The sequence below is a fragment of the Folsomia candida genome, unplaced genomic scaffold, assembly GCF_002217175.1.
Source record: "Folsomia candida strain VU population unplaced genomic scaffold, ASM221717v1 Fcan01_Sc001, whole genome shotgun sequence".
Classification (NCBI taxonomy): Eukaryota; Metazoa; Arthropoda; class Collembola; order Entomobryomorpha; family Isotomidae; genus Folsomia; species Folsomia candida.
Window position 1 is genome coordinate 2029312 of NW_019091193.1, and position 15950 is coordinate 2045261.

A 15950-nucleotide genomic window follows, 5' to 3' on the forward strand; every position below is an offset into this window, starting at 1 on the left:
AACTAAATGGGACAATACTGCTGGAAATTATCATTTATTATGCCGTGGAAACTTTATTGCATATGTATGTACATTTACTCCAAATTTTAGTCCAGACGGTGTTTTATGCAATTTTTTTTGCAAAATATTAAATTGACATAATTACAATAAACTAATTTTACATGGTTTACAACCAAAATGTAGCTCGATTTTGCATGCGTTCATAATATTTATTAAAAGCGATGCTGGTAATTAATTTTAATTTTCTCAAGTTCAAAAAGTCATGCCATTAATTCAATGCAAATCAACATCTTACTTTTTAGCTCGAATTTTATTTTTACATTCTCTTTAAATATTTATTAAGTGGATTAATCATTAAAATCAATCATCTCTTAAAACTGCAACAAATTACTCAACGCACAGGACACCAAGTTCAAAAAGTTACAAATCCTCAAAACCGGATCGAAATAGAGGGGCGCCGGGCACTGGAGGATGCTCGTGATGCTGTTCGCGCAACTTAGGAATTTCGTGCAGTCGTTGGGATGGGGGAAAAGGCCGGTGCCTTTGCCACAACAATACGCCGGGGTGAGGTCAATGTACCAAATATTATTCTTCTGAGTACCCGGATCGGCCGGAATGCTCGAGTCGCGCATTAACCCGCCAAAGAAATAAATCCTGTAGCGACCCTGCGCATAAATGGCGGATGACGCGGCTAACCAGTTATTCCCGATGGAGGGGAAATTAGCCACGGGGTAAAATTGGACGGCCAACGTGGCCATGTCGATTTGGTAGATGCCATTAATCGGCTGACCCGCCTCTCCATTGTATCCACCAATGATCCAGAGGACGTTGTTGTCGTAGTCGTATGCGGATGTGTGATGGTCGAGGTCGGGAAGGTCCTGGATCGTGGCGAGGAAGTCGGACGTGTAGGCAGAGGGGTGAAACGAGAGGACGCGGGAATCTAATTGGGTGTCTGTCACGGCAGCGCCGACAATGGTGATGTTGCTTCCGCCCGTGGGATTGACGGCGGTTCCCTTGTTCGCCATTCCGATGAGAAGGTCACCGACGACGGAGTTGTTTCCGTACCTTAATTTAATAAGAAATTCGATAAGGATGTTTTTCGTTTTTTGGAGATTTTTGAAATTTTTACTTTTCGGAAATTATTTATTTTTAAATTTCTAGTCCCACTTGACGATAAATTCGGAATAAGATAACTAAATTTGATAAAATTCGTATTTCCGATAAATATAATTATTAAATATCGTCGCTGTAGATCCATAACCTGCCAAGTTGAAAACCAGTTGGAAGCATAAAATGCCAAGTTGAAAACCAGTTGGAACCATAACCTGCCAAGTCTGTTTTGGGGTGTATTGCGATTTAGTCTATACAAATTTGGCATTTAGCTAGCGATAAAATGGCCCTTTCAAAAAAATTATTGACCACCTAGTTCCGGAGATATAAAAGTTCAAAAACTGATAAAATTTATAAGATTTGGCTTTCTCTTGCTCGAAAAACTCGTGGAAAGATGGCTAATCTATGCGATCTAGGAACTGTTTAATGTTGAATGCAAATTTCAATTTCATCCAAACAATTTCAAATTTGGCATGAACATGCATAAATATATTGTTAATCATAACATGGCATCAATTCCCGCTCCGATCGCTATAAATTTTTCAGGAAAAATCAAAAACCGTAAAAAATTTGGTTTTATATTTTTCCTGAAAAATTTATAGCGATCGAAACGGGAATTGATGCCATGTTATGATTGACAATATATTTATGCATGTTCATGCCAAATTTGAAATTGTTTGGATGAAATTTAAATTTACATTCAGCATTAAACAGTGAAAAAATCAATTACTGCGATTCCTTCAACTAACAATCATGTGGTTCGGGTTTTTACGCTCTCCTGAAAAATCACGAAAACAGACTTGGCAGGTTATGGTTCCAACTGGTTTTCAACTTGGCAGGTTATGGATCTACAGCGACGATATTGAATTTAAAAATTTGTAAAGTTTTACTGAATTACAAATTTCCATAAAACCAAAAAAAATCATACACGTATCTATTGAATTTAGCATTTAAAAAATTTGCAAAAATTGTTGATAAATATTAAATATAGTCATTAAACTTTATAAATTTCCACTTTCTAAATACGGGACAAATTTTAATTCTTTCAAACCCCAAACATTTTAATATTTCATGAACTTACCTTGCAAAAATTCAAGCATTTACAATTTTAAAAAAATATTCCAAAAAAATTCTCAAAACTACAAATAATTTTTCCTCACCTCATATCCATTTGCGTAATATTCGTCCAGGGATAATTCGGCCCCCCAAAAACGAACGCCTGGCTCCCCGTGGACTCCACCGCGGCGAGGTTTTCCGTCACCGTCTGAATCAATCCAATCTCCGATAACGCGTTATTATTAAACGAATCAAATTTGAAAATCGGATCCTGCGCTGATCCGTCCCCGTCCACCCCGAGGAAGATGAATTTCGGGAAAGTGACCCCATCTTTCAGCACGACCCCGCCGTACCGCGTGCTTCCTAACGTTCCAACCTGCGTGACCGCTTGCGTGGACATGGAGTACTTGTAAATCTGATTCATCTGGGTGGTTCCGGATCTCAGCCCGCCGAAGAGGTAGATCGAATTGTAATTGTTGTAAACCGCGGCGGTGTGCGACATCGCGTAAGGCAACGTTCCCGCCGACGTGACGGACAGCGTGACCGACCCGCATTGCTGAATTGTCGCCGACCCCAGCGAGGCGGCGGTGAGGATGATAAATATGGCGAAAAGTGGGCGCCCCATTATTTTAAGGTAAAAAAAATTGGCGAAAATATTGCGAAAATTTCCCCTGCTTGTTCTCCTCAACGCCTGAGTGAGGAATGGACCAGGTCGCCAAGGCAACTTTGACTTCACCTCCTCGAATAGTCGAAGCGATTGGGGATCTAATTAAAGCAAGTGCCGCATGCAATAATTGGATGGGTGGATGGGTGGATGAGATTAAGCAATAAATTAGTTAAAGGAGGTATAAAGACGATAAGCCTTTTACCCTGGCGTGATGAATTGATTATGCAAATAAAAATCATAATTTTATGGACAGGATTTATTGCTTAAAATGTAACTTATTTATGACATTGACGCAGGCGAGACAAGGATTAACGTGGATTGACAGCATGTTAAGTTGAACAAGAAGCAATTTGTACAAGTATGAATAGAGTCAAAGTTCAATGATAAATTAGTTTGTACTTATGTATGGTTTACGTAACGGTGTGATTGCTAGGGTAAAAATAGAAAGAAATTTGGGGAACAATGGGACTTGTTTCTTAAAAACTGGAAATTATATTTCTTCTCAAAAAATTTTTATGCAATATCTCTCACAAAATTTGTTTATGTACATATGTATATATTTGGCATGAACTTCGAATCCTACTAATTTGCTGTTACATAAATGTTCCCCGTTCAAAATCATTAGTGATTTGTTTAGTAAATATTTATGTTTATACATATGTATTTATGTACACAATTTCAGAAATATGGTCACGTTTCTGGTCTTGTTTTTTCGTAAAATCCATTCAAAAGCGGAGAAATAATTTATTTAAACTGCGTACCTAAAAAATGTTCCTATTCTCCATCAACTTTGACATTTGTAACTTGATTAAATATGTAAGACGACGTACATAATTTGAGAACATTGATCTCTTCACCTTACATTGTTCCATTTTAAATACGTACTCGAATATTTACACACACAAATTGTTACTTTTATAAAAATTATACAAGTGCGAATCGCACATTTTTTTCTGCGATTGACGCAAATCGCCTCACGTGTTGTACTTATGTTGGCAAGATTTAAGCAAGATTTTATTGGACATGTCCAGGCCGACAGTTCCATTTAATTTGTTATACAACTAAACATTTTTATTTATTTATGTCACTATTCATTCGATCAATTGAATGGAACTTGAGTAAGTATTTTATGGCTCACTGACATCGCCGACCCCACGTGTAAGATAATCCAGCCAGGCATGACTTATCAATACCTGACAAAGTTGGACTTTTGTACAACCAGCCATTCTCTGAACCTTCGGTAAGAGAAGAAATGTTAAGCAATTCCCTCGGCGTCACGGGCAGGTCAAGCTATTCATTCCCTCTCTGCTTAAAACGTTTAAGTTAAAAGTTACGTACTCCTCATACAGATAATCCATATCATTTGCATAAATAAGTTGTACGTACAATTTTTGCAATTATATAAGCGCAATTATGTAACCATGGTCATTTTAATGAAGGATTAAAGCCATAACTGCTAATGGCATGGATACAACGGCATGTCTCCAATTTAGTCGAGATGCCGATAAGCCTTTCCCCTCCCCCGAACCGACCTGACCACCAAACTTGGAACAAGGTAATGATTTCGAGTCAGTGTCGCACCAGCAGGGCAACGAAATCCAGCTTGCCAATTTATTTGCAAAATATTTAGGAAACAAAATGAAGCTGACAATTTGGGCAAGTTTTGGCCTGGTGGCGTTGATCTCGGTCCAGGTGACGAACGCGTTCCTCTTCCCATCCTGCAGCAATATACCGTTCAAGCCAGGGTGCACGAATACTCCGAGGTGAGTAGATTTTGATAATAAAAAGTAATTAATAAAAAGTAATTGTGTGAAAATTTGGGGAAAATATTTTTTGGAAAAAAATTAGTGAGGAAAGATTTATAGAAACTAATTTTTACAACAATCTGAATTAATTGTATTGAAGGTTCTGAAATTTACAACGTATTTTTTACATTAATTGGTCTATATCTTAATTAAAGTTTAATATTTAACGTCTCCACATATTTAGTTTATGTACAAATTTCGACAGTATTTAATTTTTCATGGGACTCTCGTTACAGATTTACAAAAATTTAAAATATATATTTTTATTTCGAAAATTTAAAAAAAAAACTAATTTACGTATTTTTTAACTATTTCAAAAACATTTCCTAAAAACTCCTCCCCCTTTTTCCAGCCTCGTCTCCCCCACCCTGCCCGCCTGCCCGCTCCCCTTCGAACAATGGGCCACCGCCGCCCGCGCCGCCCCAGGAAATTCTCCCCGCCCCAACGGCGTCATCCCCACCTGGTTCAACCAACAACTCGCCCTGCGAGGTCAACAGGTCACCTCGGAGTACCGCTTCCCCTGGTACATCGTCATGTTCTTCGGTCTCCTCATCGAAATCAACATGCCCGACATCCGCAACCCCATCATGTTCAACAAGAAGAACACGAACGGCCCCGACAACGCGAGGAGAGACATCGCCACCATTATGCAAGGCTTGGTCTGGACGAAGGACTACTTCTACCGCCTCCCCGTCGAGGGCCACTCCTCCTTCATCGTTTCCATCAAGAACGTTCGCGCCACCCATATTGACGTCCAGACGCGCGCCAATGCAAAAATCGCCTCCACCGGATGCATCATAACGCCCGACGAGTACGAAAACCAGGCGACGAACGACGCTTTGTGGAATGCTTTTGAGTGGGATATAGGAAATTCAAGTATCCCGCTGTCTCAGCGGACCGAATCGCCCACTAATTGGCTCACCTGCCCGCCCGAGACGGACTGCGGGTCCTGCGGCGGCTGCGCGAACTGCGTCCCCGTCTATAATTTCGAAAACTGTACTGGGGTCAATAATGTCAACTGTACCGTGCTCAATACCACCTGTACGGATTACCTGGACGAACCCTGCATTTCTGGGAGTGTTAATTGCACCTGCGTGTACGAGTACAACCTGCCGGAACCCGAGTGCATTCAGGCGAACGAAAATTGCACAATTGTTCAAACTAATTGCACGGATTGTTCGGCCTGTGGGGCGGCCACGTGCACGCAGAATGCCGTCCCGGCCTGTCAGTACATGCAGCCGAGCACGTATCACTGCGACACGTGCATTTGTGACCCGGAAGAGGAGAATTGCGGGCAGTGTGAGACGTGTACGAATTCCACGAGCTGTCTGAGCTTCATTCCGCCGCTGTATAATCAACAAGGGATGAATTTGGTGCTGTACAATTTGATCGCGTATCCCATCTTGTTTTCCCAGGATTTGGCGATTAACGCGTGCGACGCGGATTTATGGGCGTTTAATCATCTATGGGCTTCGATTGGGTAGGATTTAATGGGTGGGATAATTTTGGGGGATTAATTTTAATTGTGATTTGATTATGTATTTATGTAGGTACGCGTTGGGGATTGATGATCAGTACAATGTCATGCTGCAGCCGGATTTGGCGTCGGCGAAGGTGTACTACAACAAGATTTTTGATAATATTATCATTCCCGGGTTGTTTAGTTTCACTAAGCAGACGAGGCTTATGATGGATAATGTTTTTAAGGTGAGGATTAAATAAATAAAAATAAGTTTTATGATTATTGAGATAAGAAATTTGATATTTTTTTGATCAAAAATTGAGCTTTTTAGACTACAATTCTGAGATTTCCTAGAATATCTATGAAGCTCAGATTTCTCAAAATAAAAATCTCATTTTTCCCGTAATGAGAGTCTTAGATTTCTCATAATAGGAATCTCAGATTTCCCATAATACATAAGAATCTTAGGATTATACTTGAAGTGAGTTAGTTATGTGCTGTGCGAATGGAGCTAAACTCACGAGAAACCCTAGTCTCAGCACAAGGTACTTCAGGAGGCCGTAGGTTTAAGCTCCACCCGCACAGTACATAACTCGTTCACTTTATGTATAGTCTGATCTTAAGATTAGTGTTACACAAGAGTAAAGTCTGACATATACGTCCTTTCTCGACCCTCGTTACGTGTCTCACCTTACCCCATATTTACTAACCAATTAACTGTACCATTTAATTTCAGGGTCTTTCCACCGCCACGGCTGGATTCTTAAGTCCCACCTTTTTGCTGCATCGTTTCGTCAACAACTTTTTGAACAAGGACGCCCCTCGTCTGCAAGCTTTAATGAGTGTACAAGAGCTCGCTCTTGACCAAGCGTTTGATTTCGCCTACATCCCACAATTCATGAACAATGCGATCTATCGGGCTTTCCTGAATGCGGCGATAAATGATTACTCCTACAGCGCTTCAGCTCTCCTATTCCCAGGAAATTGTACGAGTTATACGACCATTTCACAGAAATGTTTTGTTTACTGAATATTATATGTATGTAAAAAAATAACTTTTCCCATGTGAAATAATAACTGTCGAAATTATTTAAGTCAAAATTTTGTGGAATAAAGTTTAAAATGGATAGAGAAGATTTAAATCATGGTTAATTGTCTTTATAATTATCTCATTGTGAGAAATCTGGTGTAGTCAGGCAGGTATTGATTTCTGGGTGATAAAGTTGCTATCGCTTGGTATGAAAATTATACCGGTCCGTAAAAATTTGCTACCGATATGCGTAGTAGAATTTTAATCCCTGTAACGACTAATCAATGCCAGTTTGGCATCTATGAATACTGCTTGGTATTAATTTAATACTGGATTTCTAAAAGTATGTATGTTCATGCATATGCAGCAGATTATTGATTTTAGGGTGATGTACTTAATCGTAAAAAACAGTCCCACAATTATTAAGTTTTTTTGACAAGTAACTAATAAATAACTTTATTCTTCAATGATTTTGCTGATATTTTGTGCAGAGAGTTAATCGTAATTAAATAATTATCTTACATCTGTAGTACTCTACCTACATAAATATTTTCGGCGTCCAATCGAATAAAATACGCTGAGAAATTAACTCATTTGAAAATCGTGACATTTTATGAAGCAACTTCAACTATTTCATAATTAGCCTATTTTTCCTCTGCTATAATCAAATTGATAACTTGTTCCACGCATAAACTTCCTATGATCATGGGCGTACTACTTTCGAAATAGTTGGTCGCCCCGACACGCACTTTCAGCGGGGTGCAGCTTTTCAACCATCGCTTTGATAATTTAACATTGGCGCTCTTTCCGATCGAATAGCGCCAAGCGGACAACAAGTTCAATGAAACGTCGTACGAATCGCCGGCAATTTTGAATTCCGTCAAAAGACAGACCATCCCGTTGATGGCGAATTGGGCGTGGATCGTGTAAAGGGCGAAGGACACCCGGCCAAAGTAGCGGAGCAAGGTGTACCAGCTGACGATGAGGATGGTCGTCCAGGCCCAAATCATGGCGGGGGTGATGACATGTGACATACAGTAGTTCACAAGAGTACTGTACACTTGATAGCGCCGGTAATATTGAAGCGTCACTTCGCTGAATGAGGCGATTTTTGTCCTGGAACGAAATATATATTTACTTATGACGTATTAAACAACAATATTTAAATAATAACTCTATCTGGAATAGGCTCAAGGTTTATGGCTCATGTCGTGGGGCCTTATCTAATTAAGTGTCAACCACTAGCTAATTAAGTGGTTCCAAAATCATAAATAGTGGAAAGTTCAGCCGGTGGGGTGGGAGGTCCTATCTTATCAAGTGCCAAATTTCAGCTAAATAAGTGGGGCGTTAAATTTAACCCAAAATTTAATTGTTGAACAGTGCAAGGCTCGTCCATATATTACGTATCACTTTCAACACGGGAGGATAGGAAATTTTCCTATCACCCCATGTTGAAAATAATACAATACATACATACACATGGACGAGCCCGTAGGAAAAATTTGGGCTGTGGAAATAGTTTCCTCATAGATCTAAATGACGCGGTTGATCTTACTTTGTCGCCCTGAGCATAAACGTCTTCAAGGAGAATGCCATATAAAATATGGTCGCCAAATTCGCCAAGACTCCAACACCCATGACCTGATACCAAAACATGGTTTCGATAAAGCCAGAGATCAGCAAGATGCTTCTTTCATCTGTCGTAGATGGCGCCCACGTGGTCGATTCGCAGGCAAGGAACTGCCACGAAATGAAGCAGGGTTCGCACGGATTTAACATTGAGAATATTCCGACGGTCATGGGAGCCGAAAACAGGGCTAAATAGATCATTAAGGTGTGGATTTGCCACGCCTTGCCGAAAAAACCTTCCGTGTAGACGGTATTCAAACCTGAAATAAGATAGGAAGCAAAGAGACAAATATAAAACTGATTGTAATGAAAAAAATAGAAAATTTCTGACACTTCAAAGTTTGAAGTTCAAACACATTTCGATCCGCATTAAAATTATCAATCCACAAATTGTATTAAGGTGCTATTAGATGACGCGTTAATAAGCCGTCGATTTTTCATCTCACCCAACGCCTGTGCACTGCCTTCAAATTCAAACCTGAAATAATATGGGAAGTAAAAACCTAAAATGGTTTGTGATGAAAGCAATGGAAAGTTTTTAAAAGTTTAATAGATTTTGTGAATTGATAATTTTAATGCGGTTCGAAATTTTAAAGTGATATTGGATGACGCATTAATTAGTCATCGATTGTTCATCTTATTCAACAATTATTCAATCTCTTTAAACGCAAATTTATAAAATGCATAAATTCCTTGAATTTTGAAGCTTTCAAGAGTTTTGCCTTTGTGGCTTAAATGTAAAATAAATTGTTGGTAACACTTAGAAAGCCATGTCCTTGAAAAAAACTAGTTGATTTTACCCTGTTGGTCACAATAAGTTTCAGGGAAACCTATTCCTACTTTTTTCAGGCACATGTAATTTGCCATAACTTACCATTAAACGAAAATAGTTGAATTTAGATATGTATTTTTAAACTTTCATTCAGTTGTCGAAATTTGCATTTAAAACGTATTGAACATGCGAAATAAGGCGTGGCGTTTAAAAGAATCCATTTTCTCCATTTTTGTTTAACAAAATTGCAGTGAAAGCCAGGCTCCTGCTTTCGCAAATAATGTTCGAATTGCAATGAACGAAAGTTCGTCTGTACGAGAGGAATGTTGTTTTTAAGGCAAATATTCCACCCGACCGTAAATACGTATGTACGTACATAGCAGAACATAATAACGTACACAACATACGTACATATATGTATTTCAGAATAGGGGAATTAAATAGTTGTTACTGGTACAAAATAACCAGCATAAAACGTATAATAAGCAAATTGGCATAATTTAATATTTTCGTACTCTTGAATTCATGCTCTGTAATGCACATGCATGTCTTTTAGGAGGCCAAAATTACTCGAATAGGTCACCTGAAAATTTTAAGATTAATGTGCAAGCATGTGACGCTTCGAAATTTCAGCATTAAACATATGTAAATACAGCACACTGTTAGACAGCAATTGCTACATTGCAGGTATAGTCAAATTATTTGTGCTGGTCACCTCATTTGCATGTTTTGACGAATTCGCGAGAGACATAGAGTTTATTCAACGTGGCCGGCTCGTATAGCCCAGAATTGGCATAGCGAGATTTATGCAAATGAGGTGACACGCCTATAAGTAAGAAGGTATGTAGTACTTACATTGCATGCAGCTCGTGCAATTTATGTACAAATGCTTAATTAAGAAAATAATTAAGTGGGATGTATGTAGCGACGTGTCAATCATGAAATACAATTAAAACATAGTCAGACATGTTCAGGCATAATTATATACTTTGTGGATCTGTCCAAAGTATTTACATGGTTAAATATAGGAGCTGGGTTGACGTAGGGAGGTTTAAGGAAAGTGAATTAGCCGATACTTACATAAGTACTTATTCAATTGGTCCGTGTCGATTTGATAGAATGATGACGCAAATGTTCACAATTTTACAGAATATGTACATATGCTGTACATACATATATGTATATAAGTATCCACTCGTACATAATAGTAGTAGCTGTATATTTATATCTTGCTGGATAATAAATAAAATAATCTCTGGTCTACGGAGGAGGATAGAGATTCTGCATACTTCCTTGTGTCCCATGCTAGATATTTTAATTAGGTAAGAAATGTAAGAATATATAGATTTACATACGTACTTACATAAATGCATGCATGTTGTCGTCTGAAATACATATTTATGTGCAAATTAAGCTAGACATATCTAATAAATTAAAATCCATAAGACGAGGGTATAATACATACTTATCTAAAACTAAAGTACCAAACACTTTATCCATTTGAAACTTTTTCTGTTTTTCCAGTAGTGCCATGGCACAATTAAATAGATATTTTTGCAGAAGCTTGTTAATTAAAAATTTGTTACGAAAGGTAAAATGAATTCGTCACATTTTAAAATAAACATGTTATGTTTAAATCTGCAGGTAATCATGATTACACAAGTTATGCAGTGAAACACATAAATTTGTTCCGAAATTCGAGGTGTTAAAAGAAAACTTAAGACCGGATTAGTAATTAATTTCACGTCAAGAAGGTGCTACTCAAAAAAGTGAAAACTTTAAAATTTGTGAACGAAGCAACCTAACTGTTATGCATAATTGTCATCACATTTTGTTGAAGTAAGACGACACAGAAACGTTTTTAATATAAATACTAGCGTATAGCCCGGCCAAGGCCGGGTTCTAGAGTTCCAGTGGGGGGTGTGCCCAAAGCGAAAAATCCGTCATACTATACTTTAAATAATTCCCAGTGGAGACTTTGTCATACCACATACATACATCAGAGTGAGGGTTTGCCCAAGTTATACTGCATTTTAATTAATCTGGTCACAGTACAATTTGATTTCCCTCTGTGGGAGTAGTTGAATAGCTAATTACTTAAATTCCCGTCGCGTGGGAGTAACTGCATAGCTAACTATTTAAATTCCCACGCTCCCGTTAAGTTCCATAAACCCCGTTAACTTCTACAATTAACGCCAAGCTATTGACGGATTCGGATTCAGCGTCAAAAATACATTCGAATTGATGTGCGACATCACTAATAAGCCATATTTGGACACCACGGTCACGGCAAGGTCACGGGGGTCTCGCAGGTTGAAACCATTGGCGTTGGATTCACCGTCAAAAATACATTCGAATTGATATGCCACTCGCTGTGGGTGGAGTTTCTCAAACTAAAATAATTAATTAATAGTGTTTATCACGATCACTTATCATGATAACCACCATTGATGAGTGATGTATGTATGTGGGGTAGCAGTATGTACATGTTCATGCATGCATTCATTCATGCAGTATAGTGCATGCATGCAGTGGTCCGCTTCCTTCTTTGTCTCCTCTATGGGGCAACTTGCATTACGAAGACGGACCCAGGGACCCAGGGATCATACTAACACTTTATTAGAGTTGATTACAAACGTTTGTAAATTTACGTATGTACATAGATGCATGATTTGTATTTATTATCTATAAAAATATGTAGTACACACGTACGACGATTGTGGTCCCCACTTCTGCGGAGTTCTGCCCGGTTTTAGGTAAATATACATACATGTGCCCAACCGTCACGACTTATAGCTGATCAAGTTACCTCGCCTGTCCTCTTAGTCGGATGAAAATATGTATCTCCGCCAAACTTGAACATTTGAAGATAATGGCATTTGCAGACGTCATATTAAATAAATTTGTGATCGATTGACACCAATTGTGTCAAAATCGGAGTTAATAGGTATGTACGCTGGAACACCTACATACATTGAACGGCATTAAATATTTACAACTTGCAGCAAATTGGGATAATTTAGTAATTTTGGGAAGAAGCAAACATATTAAGGACACCTACTACATAACCATTGAAATTGCTTTAAGCAAGGATATTTCTGAAGAGGTGAAAATTGCTCGAATATGTGACAATAAACAATTAATTGAGACCTGGCGAACTCTAAATCATCGCACAAAAACATGGTCTTGAAGGTTGAGACATGCATAATTACATAATTGTGGATTATGTGCTATTAACATAATTCTGGGTTGACTTACGTACATACATATTTAAGTGTAAGGAAAGTGAATTAACAGATACTTACGTACACATGTATGTAGGTACTAGGTACCTGTGCAAACTTGTCTGTGTCGATAGAACGGCACCAATTTTGGGACAATTTTATAGTGTGACAGAAAAGTAGAATCATATTCGTTACTTACCCATACAAAATTTGTATTACAAATAATTCATTGTGAACCAAATTGTTGTTAAATATATAACGAAAGAATTCAACTTAAGTATGTACGTATGTGTACACATAAAATCAAATTATACGTAGAATTTCAGACAAAGTTGCATTAACTGAATAATTTATACGTTCGTATAATATAATTCGTTTTTGTACGTTCCGACGATCCTGGAAAATTATTAGAAAGCTTTTACCACATGTGTTATGTGTGCATATGAGGCCAGAGTAAAATTAGGCTTTTAACAAACATTTCCATTTCCCTGGAATGGAAGCAATAGAACAATAATTTATCGCGATGAAAATAAATATTTTAAACTTCACAACATGCTAAATTAAGGTCAATAAGTTAATTTGCAAATACGTGTTCATCCGTTATTTATGTACATACTATCCCTTTCAGCTACGCACATGCTACCAATGAAATTGGACAGCCTTAAGTTCAAGAACACAGTTTTGATCGCGTCATACAAAATTTATGATTATAATTTATACATATGTATGTATGTACATGAGTTATTACTTTTAACATTTACAATGAAGGTCTCCATGCGTATATTCACCGATTTTGACCAAACTATCACAAATTTAATGTGACTTGAGCATTGGCAGACAATGTATTTTGCAAATGTCATAAATATTATAGAAATACAATTATATTTGTGATCGATTGACCTTAATTTGGTCTAAATCGGAGAATGTACACTTGGAGACCTTGGAGACCTTAATTAGACTGCTGTAACAGGCAAATTGTATAATTTAATAATTTTGTAACGTACGCGAACTTATTAAGCATACGATTACAGAATATTTAAATTAGGGAAAGTGCGCATATTTTTGAAGAGGAAAAACGACCTGAATGGGTGACAATACATAAACAATTAATTAGAGTGTAGAGATCTGTAAATCATTTAATAAATAAACAAGGTCCCAAAAAATGGGAAATCTTAGTGAGGCAGTGCAACCACAAATAGTAAATAAAATTAGATTGCGGAATTTTTGCATACTCATCTAAATTTGTGTTAACCACCATCGTAATATATGCCAGCGTTGGAAAAAATTCATCCGGTGGCGAATTCAGCTAAAATTTGTTGTAAATTTCAGCTTATTCGGTGGTGCATTAATTTAACCCATGTGCCATGAACATCTATGCAAATATGATTGATATCAGTTTCTCAAAATTATAATTTCAACGTATTTTAAATTCAAGACAGTTGTGAACCCTGAAATTATGAATATTATAAATACTTTGCTGGATATCTCTTATCAAAAGAGCATGTTTTACTGATACGGCTCGAGTTAGGGTGAGAATCTAACTATAAAAGTTTGCCCGATGATTCAACACATTACCAGCCAAGTATTTACTAGGGGAGTGGTCAAATACGTTAAATATTTGCATATGTTACATATTATTTAAACATACATACTTATTTAACACCAAATTTGGAAAAGTAAGTGAAAGTTTACCTGTATGCACATACATAGTTATTTAAAAAATGCAAAATTAATAATCTATTGAACAAATTGCTTTCATAAATGACCTTGCATGCATACATATTTACAATGTACATAAATCCAAAAATTATAAATTGAAATAAAAATTGATTTTGCATTATATATGTACTTAAATATGTATCATAACGCCACTGTAATTTTAAATAATTTAATAAAAAACAGATACATACGCGAGAAATTCAGATTCAATTACACACAACGCAATTTAGCAATTCATATTACAGTCCATCACCTACGGCACCTATCTACTTTCTCATGAGATTATTTACCAGTACCAGTGACTATCTAAAAGTTAAATTTTTGCCTCGATTTGACATAACATCGCTCCTTCGTTTTATTAAATCATTGATCAACAACTCTTGATTTTGCAAGCAATTCCCGTGATATATACAAAAGTTTGACAGATGGTTCCAAATGAATTAAAATATTTCCATACATCCTGCCGATTATATATGCAACTGTTTGAATCCGGCAAACTCTAGTTCCAAAGTCAACGAAAAACCAACACTCGTTAATTTATCTAGTTCAATTTGCACTACAATGTCGTATTAATTTATGCTTCATGGGAATTTGAGAATTTGGATAAATTCCTGCACCTAATGACATCACTGGAGATGAATCTCATTTACGAAACACATTTTGGATACATTTATATATACAATAAACAAGGCCCCAAAAAATGGGAAATCTTAGTGAGTCAGCGCAATCACAGTTAATAAATAAAATTAGATTGAATAATTTTTTCATCACCGCTCTCGGGATAATTTTTCCTGGAAGCATTAATTAATCATTTAGAATAATTGCCCCCCCCCTCAAAGGCAGGGTTCGCTACCCCGGGTTTTTGTGGGTTGGGGTTTTTGGGGTTTTTGTGGGTTTTTGGGGTATCATGCGTATGCAAAACTAAATTTACAGTGGACCCAGTAAAAATTATCCCGAGAGCGGTGATGCAAAAGTTATTCAATCTAATTTTATTTATTAACTGTGATTGTGCTGACTCACTAAGATTTCCCATTTTTTGGGGCCTTGTTTATTTAAAACTTGTAATTTGGTTGTCAAAGACATTATTTTTACTGCACAACCGCCGTTATTATCGGCACCTTGAATATTTTTATTAAATTTTTGATTTTCAAACTTGAATAACGCCCTTATTTCTCAACCGATTTAGGTCATTTTGCGCTTAAAATGTCCGGAATGATTTTGACTAAAATATTTTCAATAAGCGAGCATGCTGGGATACACCACTTATGAGTCATAAAAATAAATATGTTTTCAGAGGAAAATTTTTGCACATTTTGGCACATAACTTGGGTAAAAATCAAAAATTCGCCAAGTCGACCAGCACATCTTTTCTAAATTACCTAACAATGATCTGTGCAAAATTTCATCAAAATCGGTTGAGAAATGGCTGAGAAATCGACTTATGTCACTTTTTTTGGGTGGGGTAAATGCATACTT

At 37.2% G+C, this 15950-nt stretch overlaps 2 protein-coding genes across 2 annotated transcripts; one reads left to right on the forward strand and one right to left on the reverse strand.

Moving 5' to 3' along the window:
* Positions 1 to 291: 291 nt before the first annotated feature.
* LOC110863009 lies at positions 292 to 2889 on the reverse strand. The gene is made up of 2 exons (XM_022112219.2): positions 2271 to 2889; positions 292 to 1065 (listed from the first exon to the last, which is right to left on the reverse strand). The coding sequence occupies exons 1-2, from the start codon at positions 2789 to 2791 to the stop codon at positions 372 to 374; spliced, it is 1215 nt and encodes a 404-aa protein (XP_021967911.1). The 5' UTR covers positions 2792 to 2889; the 3' UTR covers positions 292 to 371.
* Positions 2890 to 4395: 1506 nt separating this feature from the next.
* On the forward strand, positions 4396 to 7600 carry LOC110853482. Its single transcript, XM_022101752.2, has 4 exons — positions 4396 to 4596; positions 4991 to 6118; positions 6189 to 6345; positions 6837 to 7600. Exons 1-4 carry the CDS (start codon positions 4472 to 4474, stop codon positions 7128 to 7130), a joined length of 1704 nt encoding a protein of 567 aa, XP_021957444.1. The 5' UTR covers positions 4396 to 4471; the 3' UTR covers positions 7131 to 7600.
* The last annotated feature ends 8350 nt before the right edge of the window (positions 7601 to 15950 follow it).